At 46.2% G+C, this 21,220-nt stretch overlaps 2 protein-coding genes across 3 annotated transcripts; both read right to left on the bottom strand.

Moving 5' to 3' along the window:
• Positions 1-467: 467 nt before the first annotated feature.
• On the bottom strand, positions 468-11,952 carry phf19 (PHD finger protein 19). The gene is made up of 14 exons (XM_077522464.1): positions 11,797-11,952; positions 10,929-11,129; positions 9,480-9,561; positions 9,294-9,398; positions 8,767-8,861; positions 8,537-8,685; positions 8,354-8,449; positions 6,256-6,445; positions 6,126-6,193; positions 3,000-3,134; positions 2,867-2,927; positions 2,731-2,795; positions 2,586-2,663; positions 468-1,718 (listed from the first exon to the last, which is right to left on the bottom strand). Exons 1-14 carry the CDS (start codon positions 11,845-11,847, stop codon positions 1,403-1,405), a joined length of 1,692 nt encoding a protein of 563 aa, XP_077378590.1. The 5' UTR covers positions 11,848-11,952; the 3' UTR covers positions 468-1,402.
• A 228-nt stretch (positions 11,953-12,180) lies between these two features.
• Positions 12,181-20,998, bottom strand: fibcd1a (fibrinogen C domain containing 1a). Of its 2 annotated transcripts, XM_077522466.1 has the most exons (9): positions 20,862-20,998; positions 20,607-20,685; positions 19,111-19,223; positions 17,575-17,941; positions 16,449-16,566; positions 16,231-16,367; positions 15,167-15,263; positions 14,434-14,613; positions 12,181-13,749 (listed from the first exon to the last, which is right to left on the bottom strand). In XM_077522466.1, exons 2-9 carry the CDS (start codon positions 20,682-20,684, stop codon positions 13,484-13,486), a joined length of 1,356 nt encoding a protein of 451 aa, XP_077378592.1. In that variant the 5' UTR covers position 20,685; positions 20,862-20,998; the 3' UTR covers positions 12,181-13,483. The 2 variants fall into 2 exon arrangements, with proteins under 2 accessions (XP_077378592.1, XP_077378591.1); XM_077522465.1 differs by having other exon boundaries at positions 16,231-16,566.
• Between the last annotated feature and the right edge of the window lie 222 nt (positions 20,999-21,220).

Consider the following 21,220-nt stretch of genomic DNA (forward strand, 5'->3'; position numbering starts at 1 on the left):
TAGACATTTTTGCTTGTGGTGCCTTGTCAAACTTTTTTTTTCAATCAATTGTTGGAGACGAGGACCTCACCATTGCAACCTTCAACTTCATGAGGCGGCATGGCTCAGTGGTAGAATGGTGCTCTCCCATCCGTCAGGTTGTGGGTTCCCTTCTCACCCCTGGTGTCAAAGTGTCCTTTGAGCAAGACAGCGATTTGCTCCCAGTGGACCTGGAAGTACTCAAACACTGGTGTGTGCGTGTGAGAAGGGGTAAATGTCAGACTTTAATTGTAACAGCGATCATTTTCATCACAAAACTTTTTTCCAGACAAAAATGAAAGGAAAACTAAAACTGAAGCCATTCCTTGAGACGATGGACTGAAAATGTCAATGACTAACAAAAATGACATCAGTGATGAAAATGGACACAATCCAATGAGAAGGAATCAAACGTATTCATCGGGCAGCTGTAAGATTCATCTCAAGCAATTATGCACATTTTTTATTGAGGTGAAAAAAAAAAGTTAATGACAGTTGTATGAAATGTGTCTTGGGTGTTAAACTGCAGTTACAAATACATGTGTTGTCCTTTTCTGTATAAAAGTTGAAACGTATGCTGAAGGAAACTAACTGACAATTTAGTTGACTAAAAGTGCTCTTTATTTTTATTGACTAAAATTGGATTATAAATTAAAATACACTCAGAGGACTAAATGATGACTAAAACTTGAATGAATTTGAGTCAAAAGACTACAAATAAAAATGTGTTGTCAGAATGAACACTGAATTGTAAAGCACTTTGAGCAGCAGTTAAAAGCGTTACATAATAAAAAGCACTCCCTTTACCATTTCAATGTCATACTTTCACCATACAGCAGCATCAAATTTCAATATTTGAAATTAATTCCAACAGCTTCCACTGCTCGAAATGAGCCCAACACGAATGCTAACGTCTTGAAGATATCTGTAACGCAGAAGTGCCCAAGTCCGGTCCTGGAGAGCATCCGGCCTATCCAGCCCATTTGCCATGTGGGTTTCCCTAATCCAATACAGCTGAATCAAATGCACAAGCTGGATCCTGAATCAGGTGTGTTGGAGGAGGGGAAACAGGACTGGACTTGATGGAGGTTCAATGTTAGCATGAAGCTAGCTGATGATTACATTGAGTATTTTTTGCAGTGGACTTGAAATGTAAAGCTTGAATTAAGCATTCTTATTTGGAGATGTGTGCACAAGTGCTAAAGATGGTTTGTTTGTTTTTTATTGGGGGGGCGGGGGTAGATGTGTTTGACATCTTTGACTATATGAAGCATAAGTGCAAAGTGGTCAAATGAAACTCAGAGAGGACATTTCCTCTTGGTTGACGATGTCGTCTGCAATCGGTGGACATGTTGGTGGGGGTGTGTGTGTGTCTGCCTGGCCTCTAGTAACGTGCGCAGCCTTCCCACTGCAGCAGGTACTGCAAGTGGCCGTCGGCGGTCAGGCGGCGCGCCAGCACGTGACAACGCTCGCCGCCCGTCGCTCTGCCCGCCGCGCCCAACAACGCCGAGATGGCCACGCGCAGGCGGGACGCGTCGCGTGGCCGCACGGACGGGATGCGAGACGACGGGACGGCGCGCGGGCCTTCCTCCTCGCCTCTTGCGGAAGGCTCCTCCTCCTCCGCCACTGCCTCGCTGCCATTGGCCGTGTGCTTGTAGGCGGAGCTGGCCAACTTCCTCTTCCTGCTGCCCACCTTTTGCCTGAAGACCAAGGGTCAAAGGTTGAGAACGGGGAAGCCCAGATCCGGCCCACCGCCTCTTTTTGTGGGGCCCGCCAAGACTTTTGAAGTCACAAGGCCGCCATATTGCTCCTCCCAAGAAATGTTTCTCGTCATACCATCCGATACATTTACACAAACATTTCAGACAGCACCTAGTAAGAACAGCATCATTTATCACATTTTCAATTTATTTACGTGCGGATGGTTGTTTGTCTCCGTGTGCCCTGCGATTGGCTGGCGACCAGTTGAGGGCATACCCCGCCTACTGCCCGAAGCCAGCAGGGATAGGCTCCAGCACCCCCCGCGACCCTTGTGAGGAGTAAGTGGTCAAGAAAATGGATGGATGGCTAAACAAGAGGACTTGCTTTAAATACATGTGGAAATGATATGCTTATTGATGTTGAGTATAGGACGAAGCTTTTTTTTATTTTTTATTCAAGAATTCTAACTAATTGAACAAAAGATGCCTCTGGCAAATTTAATATTGGAGTCAAAGGAACTGAGCAATGAAAGAAAAAGGGGGTCTTCAAAGCAGCACATACCATCCATCCACTTGTTAATTTTTTATTTTATTTATTTATTTTATTTTTTTAACTTGTTCAAAAACAGTGAGCACCAGGGCACAAACCCGCTGACCCCTCCTCCGGCCTTCTACTAAGTGCCTCCGAGGTGTATATGTCTCATCTCTAAGGTTAGTTGATACAGTCGTGGAGGTGGGAGTAGCAAGATGGCCGCCAAGTGACTTCAACGGCTTGCACTGCTGTGTATCGGCTATCCAGTCATTTATACAGGTGAGTGATGTGGCCCTGAAAGCAAAACGTTTGCACCTGCGACATTTGTCCGCTACCTGTCTGTCTGCAAGGAGTCGTTGGCGGGAGTTGTGGCCGAAGCATCTCGGGAGTCTTGCTCGACGCCAGACGTGCGACTGCAACACGACATTCTCGTCAGCGCCGTCGTCATTGCGTGTGTGTGCGTGCGTGTGCATGCGAGACCTCCTGATCTTGTGGAGTTGGTCCAGGGTAAAGTCAAAGATGGCGGCCATGTGCTGATGGCGGTTCTGCTGGCACAAAGGCAAACTGTTAGCAAATACGCGGAGGCGGGCGAGCAGAGGAAAGCAAGCGTCCTTACGTCGGGGATGGCGTCATCAAACAACCACTTGGACTTGCGCTTCTTCCTCTCGGACGAGGCACTGCGAGTGCACGCGTGTGCGTTACACGTCAGCAAAAGGACAACGGAGGCGATTTGGGAGGGAGACGCTCACCTGACGGCGCCGATGGCCTTCTTGCAGTCCCGCCCGCGCTCGCCGGGAAAAAGCTTGGAGGGCGGCGTGGGAGGAACGCGCGTCCGAAGACGAAAGATGCACTTCCGCTTTTTCATCTCTTTCCCGCACAGGAACCTGAGCGCACACACACACACACAGCCCGTCTTCACAAATGCTTCCGAGACATTAGCTTGTCAAATGTCTACACGAACACGCTTCTGGCATCATCAATTCACGGCACGCTAACAACGCATCATATGGTTTCACATCCATGAATATCAAAATATGCTTACCAAATACAAATGCTCTTGCATTATTTTCTTCAAATGTAATACAGTCATTTCTTTTATAGCAAGTCATTTATGAGATTTGTGTTGAGGCAATTTTCTGCCACTAGGTGGCATTAGTGTCATTCATGTTGGCTATTGCTGATTATTCTTTTCCAATTGAGAGCAATTGAAATTTGGAACAGGAAGCAACTTGTGCATTTTGTTGATTGCGTTGCATCAATAATCCCCAACCAGTAGCACGGAAGGCAGATGGACTGAAAACGTGCTGCAAAACAAGCAGGCGGGAAGGTCTCACACACACACACACCAAGGTTAGTTTAGTTCACTCAAACTCACCCAAAAAAAAACTCAAACTAAAATGCAAAAAAAATGTACATAACGAAATCAAATAAAGTGCTTTTTAAAAAACAAAAATTAATGGAAACTACATTTTATGTTTACAAAACTAACTAAAATGAAAAATATCCTTCGTATTACTCCCATGCAGTTTTTTTTTACAATGCTGTGCACAATTAATACACATTATTTTTTAAACTAAAATGAATAGTGAAACTAACTAAAACTAAGCGTTTATTTATTAAATAACTAAAAGTAACAAAAACTAACAGAAGCACCCTGAAAACTAACAAAAACTAGCTACATTTCAATAAACAAAACTCAAAATGAACTCAAATGATGAATTGCAAAACCATAATAACACAGCTTGAGAGAATCCAGGTGAACAAAGTCCCAGAGGGTGGTGCTGATCCGCTTTAGCTGCGGGTTGATGAGAAAGTCCAACCCTTGCCATTGTAGGTTTTTGACTTTGGATTCCTCAACCTAGCGCCCCAGTCATTTTTGGCGGCGGTTGTCAAGATGCGATCGGTGACCCCTGCATGATCGGTGACGCGCATGCGCATAAAATCGGCCATCTTGGATCGCCAACCACACTAGAACAAATACCTTTATAAGCGTGCGCGTTCGTAAAAACACGATACAACATGAAAAAGCCTATATAGATTATTGATGCATTAATAGGCTTAATAGGCTTCAATTTACGCCTAATTCATGCCTCCACGTTTGCTCTCGCGTTGATGACCGCCGTAGATCACATGATCTACGGCGTTCATGAATTTTAAGTGCCGCGTCGCTCGAGGCACACGTCGCCAATCCTTGAACGCCGTAAGCCTAATTTATGCCTCCACGTTTGCTCTCGCGTCGATGAGCGCCGTCGATCACATGATCTACGGCGCTCATGAATTTTAAGTGCCGCGTCGCTCTTGGCCGGCTGACGTGCACACGTCGCCAATCCTTGGACGCCGTAGATGGCGGGGCGTAGCTCGCTTCTGATTGGTCCGTTCGATGGCGTTTTTTCTTTTTTCTCTCTCTCTCTCTCTCTCTCTCTCTCTCTCTCTCTCCCCGCCCCCCGCCCAGATAGTGTCCGTGAAGGCAACTGGCGGCGCAAATCGACTTCCCTGCTCTGAGACCACGGTTGTGCATGTGGATATGTGCCTGGGACGAGAGGCGGAAAACAACAATAACAAAAAAAACAAAACAAAAAAAAAAACTGTTCGCTAAGCGCACGGCTGTTGTGTTTTGGCGAGTTTACGGCAGACACCGGTGCAAATTGGCAATAATTGCCACGGTGATGAACTTACTCTCACCCCCCTCTTTGTTTCGTGTTTCTGAATTAAATTGAACTTCCTGAATCCGTCATAAAATGCAGAGGAATCGCCACTCTGTGGCGGCCCAGCCATAGCGACAGCGGGACTTGGTGTGAAACTCCAGCAGACATCGATGTGTATTGTGATGTGTATTGCGCACAAGTCGGAAGGCAAACGCACGAGCGGAGCAACGCCGTAACCCCCCCGTGCGAGCCCGTCGCAGAAGCATACTGAGGCCTGTAGATGGCGGGGCGTAGCTCGCTTCTGATTGGTCCTTTCGATGCCGTTTTTTCTTCTTTTTTTCTCTCTCTCCCCGCCCCCCGCCCAGATAGTTTCCGTGAAGGCAACTGGCGGCGCAAATCGACTTCCTGCTCGGAGACCACGGCTGTGCATGTGGATATGTGCCTGGGACGAGAGGCGGAAAACAACAATAACTTGGAGGGCGGGAACTGTTCGCTAAGCGCATGGCTGTTGTGTTTTGGCGAGTTTACGGCCGACACCGGTGCAAATTGGCAATAATTAATTGCCACGGTGATGAACTTACTCTCCCCCCGGCTTTGTTTCGTGTTTCTGAATTAAATTGAACTTCCTGAATCCGTCATAAAATGCAGAGGAATCGCCACTCTGTGGCGGCCCAGCCATAGCGACAGCGGGACTTGGTGTGAAACTCCAGCAGACACAGATGTGTATTGCGCACAAGTCGGAAGGCAAACGCACGAACGGAGCTACGCCGTAACGTCTCCGCGTGAGCCTCTCGCAGAAGCATACTGAGGCCTTTATTGTACAGGAAATATAAGGAACAATAGATTTTATATACAGATTATCCACTCAATTCAACACATGTTCAACATTTGCGGCCTCAAATCTAAAAAATAAAAATAAATAAATAAAATCATAATAAAAAGTCGATTAGTCGTTAAAAATATGAGAAGTCAAGTCGTTTTTTAAGAAAGTCGTTAGTGACAGCCCTACTGCTTTTATTTTCATTTAAAAATAAACAAAAACAAACGTGCACATGTTCTGTGCCTTTCGCAATGTGTGTTTTATTTTGCGTGTGAACGTGTTTGGACCTCTGTAGTTGCCGTAGTTGGCGATCCAAGACGGCCGTTCGTCTGCGCATGCGAGTCACCGATCGTGCAGGGGTCACCAATCGCGTCTTGACAGCGGTGTCGGAAAGGGATTTTTGCACTTACTTGCTCTTGTACTTGTTGAGGGCGTCGAGCAGGTGCTGCCCCCTGTCTGCCGGAGGCGTGTCGGCCAGCTGCAAGCAAGCGGACGGTAGTTAGGGCCCCATAGCGCGCCGTTCGGCGTGGGCTTTACTACCTTTGCCAGCTGCAAGGCTTCCCAGTGCGCATTGACAAAGGCCAGGATCTGGTCCAGCTCAAAGTACTTCTTCTTGTTGCTGAGTGACAGGTTGTAGAGGACCAGGTGCACCACGTCCACCCAGCGCAGAGGCAAACGCCGCACCTGCTCGCAGCCTTTGTTGCAGACGCAACACGTGAACGCGTAGAACCTGCAACGCAACAAGAGCGCCTCTTCAACACCGCATGCGTTTGCCACAAAATGCACAAGATCACTTTCAAGCAGTGTCACGCTTCAAACAAACAAACATTTGATGCCGGCGGACAAGCAGACGCATTTTCTCACGACGTGAGCGTCTTTCTCAAAACTCATCTTTGCCATTTCCAGTCATGAAGGCAAAGTTTAGCCTGCACACGTGAACACTTTGAAGAAAATAGTCGGCAAGATTATAGGCTGCAAAAATAAAAATAAAAATAAAAAAATAAATAAATAAATAAAGACAGGATGACTTTCTTTGAGGGTCCAAATATTCATTTCACGATGACACGGACCTGCTGAATGAGCACAAATTGAAAGTATCACCCGGTGCAGTGATAATTTCGCTGACAAAAAATGTTCATCATTATTTGTCACATTTTTTTTTTCTCAGACAAAAATGAAACAAAAACTAAAACAGAAGCCATTCGTTGAGACGGTAATAACTATACTGACAATTTGGTCAATGACTAAAAGGAAAATGAAAACATACAACACAGTGAGGGAGGCACAGTGGGCGAGTGGTTAGCACATCCGCCTCCCAGTTCTGAGGACTCGGGTTCAAGTCCGGGCTCCAGCCTTCCTGGATGAAGTTTGCATGTTCTCCCCATGCCCGTGTGGGTCTTCTCCGGGTACTCCGGTCTCCTCCCACATTCCAAAGACATGCATGGCAGGTTAATTGGGCGCTCCGAATTGTCCCGAGGTGTGCATGTGTGTGTGGATGGTTGTTCGTCTCTGTGTGCCCTGCGATTGGCTGGCAACCAGTTCAGGGTGGACCCCGCCTACTGCCCAAAGCCAGCTGAGATAGGCGCCAGCACACCTCACGACCCTTGTGAGGAATAAGCGGTCAAGAAAATGGATGGATGGACAACACAGTGAGGAAAATTCACACAATCCAATCAGAAGGAACCAAACGCAGGTTGGAGAAAAGAAGCACTCACAAACTCTTCACTGCACTCCAATTCATTGAATTAATTATTAATCTCAAGCAATTATGCACTTTTTTTTATTGAGGTGAAAATGAAGTTATATAACATGTTTGAAACAATAAAAGACACTGTTGTATGAAATATGTCTTTTGTGTTCAACTACAGTTACAAATAGGTGTGTTATCACTTCCTGTATAACAGTTGAAACGTATGCTGAAGGAAAATATCCACTCAAATGTCAATTTAGTAGACTAGAAATGCTCTTTATTTCCGTCAACTAAAATTAGATTAAAAGTAAAATGCAACGCGATGTCTGAATTCTGATTAATACTTGAATAAATTTGAGTTAAAAGACTACAACTAAACCGAAATGAAAATGTCTTGTCCAAATTGACACAGCTCCGGCAGGCTCCGGCACGACAGAGCCGGTCCGCATCCGCTGCCGTCCGGTGTCATTTCAACAAGCTGGCAGAATGGAAACGAATCGGCTCCGCTTCCGGAACGGAGCGGATTAGCAACGCACACACATCGCGGGCTTAACCCTTTGCCATGTTTATCCTCTTTTAAAACACGACTTAAGACACATCTGTATTCTTTGGCTTTTGGAGCAACATGAGACTTGTTCTCTGTATTTTGTGGTGTGTATGAGTTTGATGTTTAGTCTACTTATTTATGAATTTATTTATTTATTCACTCGCCTACTTCTTATTAATTTGTTGATGTGAAATTTATCTGTAAAAAAAAACAAAAAACAAAAAACTTGTATACGCACTTCAAAATGTTTGCTTTGTTCTTGGTATTGTTACCTTATTCTTTACTGCACAACCGATATTTGTTTATGTACAGCACTTTGCATGCAGCAATGCCTGTTCTTAAAGTGCTTTATAAATAAAGTTGAGTTGAGTGGTTGTGTCGGGTTGTGTTTTTGCGCTCACCTGTCCCCAAACATCATGCTCTCGTGCAGACACTGCGTGCATGCCTCGTGGAACCACTGCTGACACCCCAAACACTGCAGCATCTTCAGGTACCACCTATGCACACGCATGCGCCTCAACATCAACAGCACGCAGGGGTGTGTGTGTGTGTGTGTGTGTGTGTGTGTGTGCGCGCGGTCTTACTCTCCGGGGCCTCCGCAGTAGCAGTACGACTGCTGCTGATTGGTCCGATGCTGAGCGTCCCATTGCAGAGCGTCCAGGTCGTACGACAGAACCTGCTTCATGGACAAGAGAGATTTGGCCAGAGGCCCCTTCTTCAGAGCGCCCCCTTTCTGTACGGAGGGAAGGAGGTCCACAACTGTGACATCATCATCTCAAGACACCTTCATCAAGGTGCGTTTGTGCATGTGTACCCTGACAGCCAGGGCGAAGACGCAACGTCGGCAAAACCAGGGACTGGTGTCAGCACTGCCCTCTACAGGAGGAATGTGGCACTGCTGGTGGAAGCCTGACGTGCAGACAGACAGACGGACAGACAGAGGCATGTCATCATCACATAATTTTTATACAGGCGCAAACATGAATTTATTCTCAAATGATCCTTTTTGAGGAATTCATCAGATTGCCTTCTTTATTGAAATTGTCCAAACGACGTTCATTTCATTTCAGCTTAACAGGAAATATTTGCACATTTCTGTCGTCCTCCATCAACGCAGACTTGATCGATTATCGTCCGTGGTGTTGAAGCCAAATGGAAAATTTGTGCTCACTGCATGATCAAAATGATGGACGATCTCAATTATCATTCAGTCATGTTTGTGCACTGGCGATGTGAAAAATATTCCTGGTTTTATTTTATGATTCATCAATAAAAAAATTAAAAATAAAAATAAAAATAAAACAGGCAGGTTAACCAATAGTTGCATCCAATAATTGTCACCTATGCCGCACTTTCCACAAATGAGGATTTGGTTGAGTTGCGCTGCAGTGCTTGGCCCCGCCTCCAGACACACCGAGCAACGAGGCTCCTCCCCCGGCACACCGGCTGCAAGGTGATTGGACGAATCTTACTTAGACTTACACCACAATCTTTTTGTCGCTCAGTGTGCGCGCGCATGTGTGTCACCGTGCTGGATGTCCTTCCATAGCACCCAAAACTTGGAGTTGTCCTCAAAGGTGACAAAGCAGCTGCGTCGTGGTGGGCTCACCTGTGCACCAATCACAGCACAGTTGACAAACACACATGAAAAAAAGATGGCAAACGTTTCAAGCTCCGAAAATATGAAGGAGTGTCCAAATCAACCTGCCAAGAGCGGAAAGGCGGGGCATGCTGTTCAATACTTTGAGCTGATTGGGCAATGCGGCATTGTTAAACGTTTGTTTTGACCAATCACGGCCACAGATGAAAATGCACAAACCCCTCCCTGTTCAACATTCAACAAGGAAACAAGTCATTCTGCAACAACACAATTCAGTGCAGCGTCCATTCGGCCATGTTGGCTTCAATTGTTTGATTGCATTGGTGTCGGCTTCCTGGTTTTGTCACAGCCGCATGTCCCGCCCCTAACACAATGTCGCTCTGTGATTGGTGGTTCGGCTCGGTAGAAATCAACGGCTTTGGTACAAGATGTATTATTATGAGAATTCAGCTTGCAGAGCAAGGTTTCATCCACATATGAGCACCAATCAAAAGTTGCAGAGTTCAAATTTCAGGTGTTTTGCTGGTGAATTCATTTGTGCACTTTTATTTTCATGAGGCATGTTTTGGACGTTTAAGATGGCTAATCATTCCTCCACAAGCTGTTAGTAATTAGAAAGTACGGTAAGTGCCTCAATATTGGGATTGGAGCTTGTTTATGTACATTCAGGCTAAAGTTGCCTGGCTGGACTATTTGAAGGATGTGTACAATTATCACCTTAACTTATTAGAACTTGTATAGACGAGACATTGACATGCAATTATTCCTTTACACGCACGCACACACAAAATGAAATTCAAGGAGAAAAGCGGGTCTGATGAGTGGACAAAAGGATGTTGTAAGCGGCAGTTAGCACGCCCACAAATTAACTTGGGCGTCAAATTGTGAACGATACGGACCTAGATACTTTGCGCCCGCCGCTGAGCCAATTGAAGCGCAACAAGAAAATGACAGGACAAGCAAGCACATTACTCGGTCTTATTTTGGACAAAAACGCAAAACTACTTCCCCCCATATCATGAGCTGTTTTTTTCCTTCAATATATATATTTATTTTTACAGTATGGTGAGCTTTTTGTCCCCATCGTCGACATTATCATCATAATGATGGCATGGTGAGGTTGACATCGTGATAACATCGTATGGTGACATTTGGATACGGTTACATGGACACGAGAGCAATTTTCAACACCGTCAAGACCATTTCCAAAATTTGAGGGAAAGATCCATGCGCAATTTGTTCATTTTCTCAGATACGCAAGATATTCAAGATTTGAAATTGAAAAAATGAGACGGCTGGCATATGCAAAGAAAATGATCAGTCTGCCAAATGTGCAAAAATGTTTTTGAACGTAGTGTTGCGTTTGTGTGCGTTACCCGCAGGATCTTGCCCACGTAGTAGAGCCCATCCGACCAATGGCAGAGCACAAACTGGCCCACACTGAGGCCCGACTGGAGCCTGACGTCGTCATCGTCGTCCTCCGGCCTCACGTCATCCTCGCTCCCCTCCCAACGCGCGGGAGCGCAACTAGGCGCCTCCACGCACAAGCCTTCCAACAGGTCCTCAAACATGACCACCTGTCACGCCACATGAGATCAGCAACGACCGGCAGACTTTTGTTTCTAACATAGTATGTTATCAGGGGGGGGTGATGATGGTGATGATGATGATGATGATGATGATCTCAGCTCTGCCTGGTCTCGTCTCGGGTGTGACGTTCTTTCCTTGGGTTTGCATGTGCATGTATCATCTCCCTCTTCCTCCCACACCCCCAAAAATAAAAAAAATATATATGGCTCTCCAAGTATGACCATCATTTACAGTTGGTGTAATATGGGGAAAATTTAAAAGCTAAACACAGTTCAGCTTTACTTAATAAATGAGGAGCACTCAAATAATAAAGTCATTAGCATTTAAAAAAAAAATAAAATTATATATATATATATATATATATATATATATATATATATATATATATATATATATATATATATATATATAAAAGGTGAGGCAACTACTCTGCGTCGAATCTTCATCAGAAGATTGACGAGCAAAGACAGCAAAGTGGTGTGAAGTAAAGTAGGCCGAATGTAAAAGTTAAGCTTCATCTCGCACCTGTCAGGACATTTTGGCGTCCCTCGAAAACGTCAAATGCGACAACGTTTACTTTGACTGACTTAGATGTGCGTGTGTGTGTTTCGCTAGCGACACACAAGTGTCGTTGAGGTTGACGAAGAAAGTTACCGTGTTGGACGCCGCCGCTTTCGTCGCGTCTTCTCGTCGTCGGTTGGACATCGCAGCCTGTCAGGCATCCGCTTCAAACTTCCACCATCGCCATTTTTGTTTTTGCTTCTCCCGCCAAACGCCGCCTGGGTTTTCCCTCATTTGCATACCAGGCGTCACAGCACGACATCAACAGTCGTTTTTTTCCCCCCACTGATCTATATATATGACTGGATTGCAGGCCGCAGAACGGAACACTCCTCCTCCCTGGGCAACGGAACACTCCGCCCCCTAAGCGGAACATTCCGCCCCCGCCAGGCTACGGTATTCTTAAAGGAAAAAAAGGCAGAATAACGACTTAATTAAAAAAAAACAAAAAAACGAGTCTATTAAGGGCCATGACAAACGAAACTTTATTGCACAAAGTTACAAACCTTCACAGGTGGGAGGAGCAAGATGGCCGCCCAGTGACTTCAATTGCTTGCACTGGCGCGTATGGGCTATCGGCTATCCACTCATATATACCGGTCAGTGTTCTCCCCCTCCTTGTTTTGTTTTCTAAATCTTTATTGAAGCAAACCAAAACAAGTAGAATACTGGAAACGTAAAATACATCTGTGGTGTTAGTGTACGAGATGAAAAAACAATAATGCCCTGGCATTTCATGTACATTCAAATAAATTAAACGTTTCACAAACATTTATAATTTTCAGAGCCTTTTTGTTACAAGAGTCTAAAATAGGAACTAGTATCAATGTGAAATGATGAAAGGTTGTTGTTTTTTTATTGCCATACTTGCATTTAATTATTAATTAAAAAATATACCCCTAAGTATTAACAAATTTATTATGAAAAAAAACAAAGTCACTTATTTTAAATCCATTGCAAAGAAATTATACATCATCATCAATCTTGATAACTTATGAGAACTGCACACAAATAGTAAAAAAGAAAAAAAGGGGGTAAAAAAGTCATCAGTATTGCTCCCAATTGTTTTTAAATCAAGTGGATTTGAATTTTAGATCTCTTAAATAGATCACTTTTCATAGATTAAAAAGCATGTGAATCTTTGATGATTATATTGAAATTTATGTATATATATTGTGTAGAAAACGCGGTATATTCTAATATAGGATTTTCCCCTCAAACTACATGAAATGAATGGCAACGTTTCTATTCTTCTAACTCTGATTTCTAATTCCTGATTGTAAAATGGCCACAAGAGGTCGCCATTGCCAGCAGTGATAGGCCACCGTCAAATGAGGCCAGGTACCAGCTCGATGATGATACCGATCTGCTATACCGGTACTCGCCCGTCCCTGTTTATTCGTACTGTAAAAAAAAAAAAAATGGAAAGCTTTTTTTTTTTTTTTCGTTCATTGTTGGGCGATTTTTTTAAGACTCCAAACACGTTTTTAGCTGAACAATTTTTGAAACGAATGAATCCAGCAACATGCGGCCGTTTGAATCCCCCCAAAAGTCTTTCGTGACAAATCCATCAGCTGGACATTCAACAAGTAATCGTTTCTAGAGCGAGCCAACAAGAGTCTCGCGGCTACGTGAGCAAATTGCTTGAAGCCCCCAAGATGGCGCAAGCGGCACTTTGACTGCTCCAAGCCTTTGCAACGTCACAAGCAGGACCCGACGGTGGAAGGATGTTGATTTCGCGACAGCGAGTCTGGTGCGTCTGACCCGACGGGCTGATCGGTCAGTTGTTGTCTTTGGCCGCGGTGGGCCGTATCTTCATCTCGGTGAATCTGAGCGAGTACTGCCAGCCGGTCCAGCTGGACCACTCCACGCCGTCGGCGTAGGAGGCGTGGCTTCCTCCCAGGTACTGGCCGTTCAGGTTGGACGTGTGACAGTTGCGGTACCACCAAGCGCCCTGGTAGTAGGTGGCGCAGTTGTTCTCAGACTGGTCCCGATCCCGGTCTTTGGTGGTGAACTGCATCCCGGAATGCTTCAGGAGGGAATCGCCTGGAGGGCACACAGACGTTTGCCCGCAAGAACCTTTGCCACATTTCAGGCTTCAAACAAAGATATCAAATTGGATTTGGATCACTTTATATGAGTGACTTGTCAGACCGCATATTCTTTATGCGGCTCTCGCATCTTCTGTGGCATGTATAGTGCCTTGTGAAAGGGTTAGCAAGGGTTAGCCCCCCCAAGGCAATCTTTTGGACCTTTTTGTCACAAATCTTCAAATTAAAGACCAGGAGATGTGCTTGCAACATCTGCACGTCAGCCAGGACCTGCCTGCTTTGTCTGTCTTGTGACTTGATTTGACTTGACTAGGCTAGACTTGTCATCACAGACCAGACACATTGGTACTGAGGACCGATAAAACACACGTCGACTGGACTCCATCATCGTCAGTCATTTGGGGCAACATTGGATCATTTAGCTTCTGGAGTCTTCTGGCTGCACTGAGAGAAAAGGGGGCCAACACCCTATTTTTCAGTTACTTATTTGAAAAATAAAGGTTTAAAGTGTAAATTATCACGTGAATTTCGTTGCACTTTACAATTGTGTCCCACTTGGTGTTGATCCTTGGCCAGAAAAGAATCCAATTTGATATCGTTATGTTGGTAGCTCGAAACGAGGTCAGAAAGTTGAAGGGTGGGGGTCGTAAGTGCGGATGCTGGCACTTGGTTTTGCTACCTGCTGTTCCTGAGTAGCGGTCCACCAGCAGTGGGTATCCGTCCTCCTCGGGGTTGACGGAGTCTCGTCCCACGGAGAATTGGGCATAGTGAGCAAAGGCGGTGGCGTTGTCAAAGTCGGCCATGTCGATTCTCAGCTCGTAGCCGCCTGAGCGCGTCAGAGCGTAGATCTTCTGCAGGCCTGAAAATGGACAAACGCTGAGCAACCCGTGGAAAACCTGCACAGCGGACTTTGATTTTCAACACGTTTTCCCACTGCACGTCCAATATTTTCACCAAATGATGGAAAGATACTCGCACCGCGTGCAGTTGAGTTCAACATTTGACGCACACCTTTCATGGTGCAAGTTGTGGACAAGTGCGCATAATCAAGCGCTCCACTAGTACAAATTCAGTTCAGTTCGTTTGGTGTTGGCCACTTGTTGCCGAATTTGCAGTTTGCATTCAAGGCGCCCCGCATCCGCTGGTCCAGCAAACAGAATTTGCACCTCACGACCAGTCCCACTCATTTTGGCTCCTCTGACATGCAGGCACAGGGTGAGGGTGAGGGAGGGTCAGGGAGGGTCCCTCCCCCCCTCCCCGTGGTGCCATGTCGACCGCACCTCAGCCAGCCTCCATTTTGTTGGCAGTGTGGACCAACATCGACACTTTTTAAGCCTCAAATATGAAAATGGGAGTATGGCGGCTAGCTAGCATGTGATTGTTTGTGTGTGCAGTCAGTGTGGATTTCTGACCTAGCCAATGCTCGCCCGTCGTCGTTCCAAAGCCGTCTCGGTATGCATCCCAATCACGAAAGAAGTTGACAGAGCCGTCCTGTCTTCTCTGGATCACCTGGACGCACGCACGCACACACGCACGCACGCACGCACACGCATGCACGTCAGCCTGACAGCTTGAAGTGTGCTGTTTGGCCACTAAGCAAATTAGTATGATTAGCTCGTTAGCGCCGACGTGTACTGAGGTGACCGGCTAATGAGCTCACAGTGAAAGCGTCACCTCAGAGCGGCGAATGCTAGCCAAGGTAGCTGGGGTGGCCTTTGGTCAGGGTTGCAAACTCTTTCCTTGCATATTTATGAATTTTGCCAACAGCCGAAAGCGTTTGCCGCTCAGATGCGTCACCAAACTTGTTTGTTGTTTGCCTGTCAGAACTGTCAGAACAACCATTTTACCTTTGTAGATTTTTTATTTTTTATTTATTTTTTGTCAGCAGATTATATTGAACCTTTTCGGATCTAAAACTATTTCACATAATATTTTCTCATCTTTTTGGTGAAAAACAACTTGCTATAAGCTAGTAAGTTAGCCAGCATTAGTTAGCAGTCGCATTAACATTATTGTTGGAATGTTATAGCTGTTGGATTCATGTTAAATTCTAACTATAAATGACTTTTTTTTTTAACTTTTCACCTCCTTTCTGTCCCAATATGTTTGTGCTGTGTCTCATTTTTGTTGATGAACTCAAATTTGATAGATTTGAGTCCAGTTTTTGTTCAGTAAAGGACATTTTTGTCTCGTCTTCATTAGTCGACGAAAATGCAGACTGATTTAGTCCCACTTGTTTATTACTGAGGGATTTAATCTAGTCTAGTCTAGTTTTAGTCTGGTGAAAAATGTGTGTGTTGATGAAATGATGTTTGTTTTGTTTGTTTTTTGTTGACGAATTGAACACTAGTCAGTGAAGTTGGCGAATGTAACATTTGCTACCTTGGCAAGTATTTGCCGCTCTGAGGCAGCACCTTGAACCAAAACTTGATTGTGTTTTGGTTTTGGTTTTGTTTTTTTTGGGCCAAACACGTACGGTCCAGCCTCCCGCGTCCGTGCTCAAGTCGCAGTAAACCATGAATCCGTCGGGCTGGTGGACGGGAAAGATGGAGTAGACTCCGTCTCGGGAGTTTCCTGCCGCCATCACCTCGCTGCAGTCTCTGGGCGCGAGCGCTGAAGGAAATAACGGCAGCAAGACGAGTGTGAACGAGCGCAAAGGCAACGAAGGCGCTTCCGACAAGTCGTCCGGCACACCTTTGCCTTTGTCCCTGTCAAGTCTGCTCAGACTCTGCGTCTCCCTCTGCAGGCTGGACAGGGAATCGGTCAAAGCCGAACTGAGCTTGAGGACGCCGGCGTGCTCGTCCGACAGCGTCTGCACAAAAAATGGCAAACATTTTCCCATTCCACGTGTACATGTCATGATCAGATTTTCATTTACTGGCCATGGCTCAGGATTTGGAGCCGGTTGTCCGGTAACCGCAAGTTTGGCTGTTTGATTCCCGCTCCTTCCAAATCGTGAGACACATGCCACTCACACTGATGTTTGGTGGTGGTTGGAGGGGCCGTAGGTGCAGACTGGCAGCCACGCTTCCGTCCGCCAGCCTGCACCAGCGGCAGCTGTGGCTACGCACGTAGTTTATTTACCGAGTGTGAATGTGTGAGTGCATGAATAATGTATCCATTCATCGTAAAGCGTCTTTGAGTGTCCAGAAAAACGGATTTTCTATCTGACGTGAACTGGAACCACACCCAAAGCAAGACCGAGATGGTTTTTGGAAGAGTTTGTTTGCAAAAAAAGAAATCATGTTATGTTATGAATGCTCCAGAGTTCTTTTCTTCGGAAGCGTGCAACAGCCAATGTGGACACAACCTTTTGGACCGGCAAATTTATTTGAAGGCATTTCAATACGTTCCAAGCCGTTTGCAAACCTCTTCAAATGTATTTGCAAACTTGGACCAAGTAACAAGTAACAAATATGGTGCATTTTCATTCTATGTCAATTTTTGAAATATTTTATAGGACAAGCACAAATCAGCTCTTTTCACATGTAGCTTACAAAATTGATGTGACGGACAAAAACAGTGTCAGTGTAGCAACAAAAGTGTGTGACACATCCGCGGGCGAAGGAACGATTGGACAGCGTCTTCAGTTCCAGATGACCTAGCTTAGCAGCTAACAATGATGACGGTAGACGCGGCGTTGTGCCTTGGAAACACTTTGTCATCTCGGTTTTTCAAGCGTGAGCTTTGGAGCGGGCTTGCGCTTGTTGCTAGGCCAGTTTGCAAAAAGAAAATCCCGTGATAAAGCACAAAATCTGCGTCAGAAGTCAAGCGCGATGAGGGACGGCGAGGGACGCCGACGGCGAGAGCGCTTCCTCACCTGAGCGATGCGGTTCTGCTGGTTCTGCAGCCGTTCCAGCCTCTGCTCCAGAACCCCTTGGCCGCTTTTCAAGGCCTGCGCTTCGCGCCTAAGGTCGCGCGCGTGCCCGGCGGCCGCCTTGAGCTCATCTGCCAGCGCGTGGACGCGGCCCGCCTCCTGCCAGTCTTCGGCGCCGCGCGCGCTCAGCGCCCGTATCAGCGACGTGTGTAGCGCCTCCCAGCGCTCAAAGTGGTGGGCGGGGTCGGGACAGTTGGGGTCCAGGAAGATGCTGACAGGTTCGCCGTCGCCCGCCTGCGACACCGTCACCAGGGCGCCCGACTCTTTGCCGTTGGTGGAGATGACGGGAGACGAGGACGACGCTTGGTCTCTGTGAGCCGATGGACACGTGCAAAGTGAAAAGCAATCTATGGTGGATGTTTGGGTTGCCAACGTGCAGTCTTCTGCTGCTTGCTATTGCCAGCATTGGGGATGGGGCACGAAAGCTCTTCAGTCCGGGTCACGGCACCAATTGAACGTTAATGGTCTCAAGTCACCATATTTTCTTTTCCAAAAACAGAGGACAGTCGGCCCAGCCTCGAGATCGTGGTATACTTGTCGCGGTAACGTGGTGTACGCCACGTCCTATTAGTCGTGCAATGAAAAACAGATATTTTCATGGATTTATAAAAAACCCCGGACGCCCGGACCGGATGTAAAAAAGTGGTCTGTCCTCCCGAAAGAGGACGTTGGTCACCCTCCTTATATGGGCAATGCTGGCAATAGTATACAAACAGCAGCGAGCAGAAGACTCTCACTTGAACTTGTTATTCATGAAGGAAATGTGAATTGTCAGGATTGCCTATGTATCACCCCTGCCGGCCGTCATGAGGGTAAGCTGGAGTCCGTCCCAGCTGACTCTGGCCGAGTATGATCTGGACTGGTCGCCAGTCTTCACATTTCGAGCGGTGATTCTCAAATGCTGACTTGCCAGCAAAACGTAGACTTTAAGCAAACCATGAAGGGAATTTGGAAGGTTTGGAAATGGCGACTAATCCAAAAAACACTTGGCGACCATGCACGGCAAAGTCAAGTGCGACATTTTGTCTACGTGGCCCCACTTGTTACAACACAGCGTCATGATGCCAACGATTGCATTTTGGGAATTTGAATTCAGCAGCCGTTTTCTGATCTATGTCATTTTGCCTTGTACTGCCACTTGCCGTCCGCTGAAAATTACATCACTGCGCCGGGTGGGCAGGCTCAGCTTGCCAACATCACATGACTAACGCCAGAAAACAGCCGAACTGTGATTGGTTGTTTTTCTGTGATGTCATTTTCAGTCAGAGATTAATCAAAATGGTGGCATTTTGCTGCTTCATTTGTAAACACAACATTGATCGGAAAATGACATTGACGCTAGTGGGGGCGCATAGAACACAATTCTTGTCAAGAATTCTGGACTCTACTTGATCTCCCGTCCGCCATGTCAGGTGGAAGAAAAGCAATTCGGTTTCTTGAAAAGAAAAACTGAACCGGACGAAGGTGGTGTGCATGCACCTGTTGATGAAAGGCAGAGGGTAGTGGATGACGTAGAGGATGGTGAGCATCGCCGTGACGACCGCGACCACAACCACCAGCGGGACCGCCCACAAAAGGAAGCTGCAGCATTTCTGAGCACACACAAACGTTGACAATCGGCTGCTCATTGGTGGAGATGAACACTTTCATTATTTGGGGAGGCGTGGCTCAAACGGTGCCCAATGTCGCACCTGTTCTTCCGGCACAGGTTGCCCCTCCCCCGTTGCCCAGCTATGCCTACACAATCTACAAATGCAGCTTCCCTGCGGGCGTGGCTGCTTTCGTGTGCCTCGTGGTGACAAAGCCTCCGGACGAGCCTCTGAAATAGGAGGCTTTGTGTTTAGCCAGACAACGTGGCACATTTATTGGTATTTTATTAGCAGCTGACGACAGCTTGGTTTGTCACCTGATCAATGCGCCAAATCTTGTCAACTTGACAGCCTTTTTAAACTGTGTCCGACTGAGTTTGCCTTTGAATGTGTGCGGGCATTCCGTCAACATTGACATCCATCCGTCAATGACAGACGGGACAATTAACGGGAAACTTTGAAAAAAAATAACAGTCCCAAAAGCATTGCCGGAAGTGAGTTTTGGTTGGTCAAATGTCGTTAAGAATAACCGGGTGATGGATTGGCGTAATGTCCATTTTTCTGACGAATGACTGAGGAACGACCAATGGTGGATCCACGATAGCGATTGAAACACTGTCCGATTGACGATGAGGGACGGACCCCTGCCCCAACTGTTGACGATTGCCGTCTGCTCTAAATTGCTCGCCGCTTCTTCCACTTCGTTGCTCTTCTTCTGCAGGCATTAACGCAACAGCTGCTAAAGATTACAAAAGCGCCTTGACTGCAGATTAACACAAATCAAGTCTAAGACCAACCCATATGTACTCTGGTTTGAATGTGTTGATTGATTTTCTTATTATTATTTTTCGCTACTTGACTCAGGGTTATGCGCAAGAATTCCAATGTACTTGTTTTATCACCTGGTTTTGACTTGTACACATGACAACAAAACTCGATTCTATTCTATTCTTTGCGTCTTCTTCTTTTGTCCTTTATTTTCCACCTCCACATTGGACGACATTTGCGGATGCTTTGATTGCAATTGAAAGTGCGTCTTTGATGTTTGCGCACTTTGCAGCTGCTGTTCAATTGCCACAATGAAAGCTTTTGTGATTTTGTGATTCTCATTTCTTCCACTTTGGCAATCGGGTTTCAGTTGCTGACTCATTTTCCTGACCTGGCAAGCCATCCGGATCCTATCCCTGGGACCGATGTAAGATGAAGCTTGGGATGTGAGCTCCACATGCACCATGTGGAGGGATTGTGCTGATAATGCGCAGAGAAGGATTTTTTTTTCTTTCTTTGGCCCAATCGTGTCTGAGCATTCGAACCCACATTAGTCGAGTGAGCCGAAGTGAAGGCAAATTGCGATGATGAGGCCAGGTGACCTCTCGCGTCACGTACCTTGCGTTTGCTTGCCGGTTTGCCGTCCAGCTCCGAGCTGCTGTTGTTCATCACCGTCCAGCTGTCGTTCAGCATCATCCTGAAAGACGAGACAACTTGTCAACTGGCGGCGGAGCGGTCAAGATTCCGGTAAAATCCCAAAAGCTTTGAATGGAAAGCAAATTGCAGGATTGGATTTCATCCCGTTCCCGAAAGTCTCGTTTTGGCTTCTTTCATCCTCGGCCGATTGGAATCGTTTGTGGTGAAAGGACTTACTTGCCGATCAGCCCAGACGAAGACGAGCGACCTGACCCGTCGTCCGATGAAAAAGGGTCACGTCGTCATGACGACAGACGCCCGCAGAGAGAGAGAAAGAAGGTGGCGCCCTTAAATCCATCAGATTAGCTCAAGTCAATCTGTGCAGATTAACAAGAGCAATGTGTCAGCCTGCACACTTACATGTCTGTCACACACACATGCACACGCACGCAGTCACACATACACTTTTCTGCTTTGTGCCAATCCCAATCTTTATCAATCCCAAGCAGAGTTGTGAGAAATTCCAAAGCAATCCTAATCCTAATAATCAATAGGCAATTCCAGAGGCCATTCTCAGTGTGTGGGACCTGGGGAGT

Source organism: Festucalex cinctus, chromosome 5 (genome assembly GCF_051991245.1).
Source record: "Festucalex cinctus isolate MCC-2025b chromosome 5, RoL_Fcin_1.0, whole genome shotgun sequence".
In the NCBI taxonomy this organism is placed as follows: domain Eukaryota; kingdom Metazoa; phylum Chordata; class Actinopteri; order Syngnathiformes; family Syngnathidae; genus Festucalex; species Festucalex cinctus.

Excerpts from the sequence above, each read along its gene's own strand:
- phf19 (XM_077522464.1), bottom strand. The coding sequence starts at position 11,847 with ATGTCCAACCGACGACGAGAAGACGCGACGAAAGCGGCGGCGTCCAAC. Across the intron at positions 9,562-10,928 it reads ACGTGGGCAAGATCCTGCGG|GTGAGCCCACCACGACGCAG; the intron begins GTAACGCACACA and ends ATTGGTGCACAG. Across the intron at positions 2,796-2,866 it reads TTGATGACGCCATCCCCGAC|AACCGCCATCAGCACATGGC; the intron begins GTAAGGACGCTT and ends TTGTGCCAGCAG.
- fibcd1a (XM_077522465.1), bottom strand. The coding sequence starts at position 20,684 with ATGATGCTGAACGACAGCTGGACGGTGATGAACAACAGCAGCTCGGAG. Across the intron at positions 16,567-17,574 it reads AGCAGAACCGCATCGCTCAG|ACGCTGTCGGACGAGCACGC; the intron begins GTGAGGAAGCGC and ends TTTTTTGTGCAG. Across the intron at positions 13,750-14,433 it reads CCGCTACTCAGGAACAGCAG|GCGATTCCCTCCTGAAGCAT; the intron begins GTAGCAAAACCA and ends TGTGCCCTCCAG.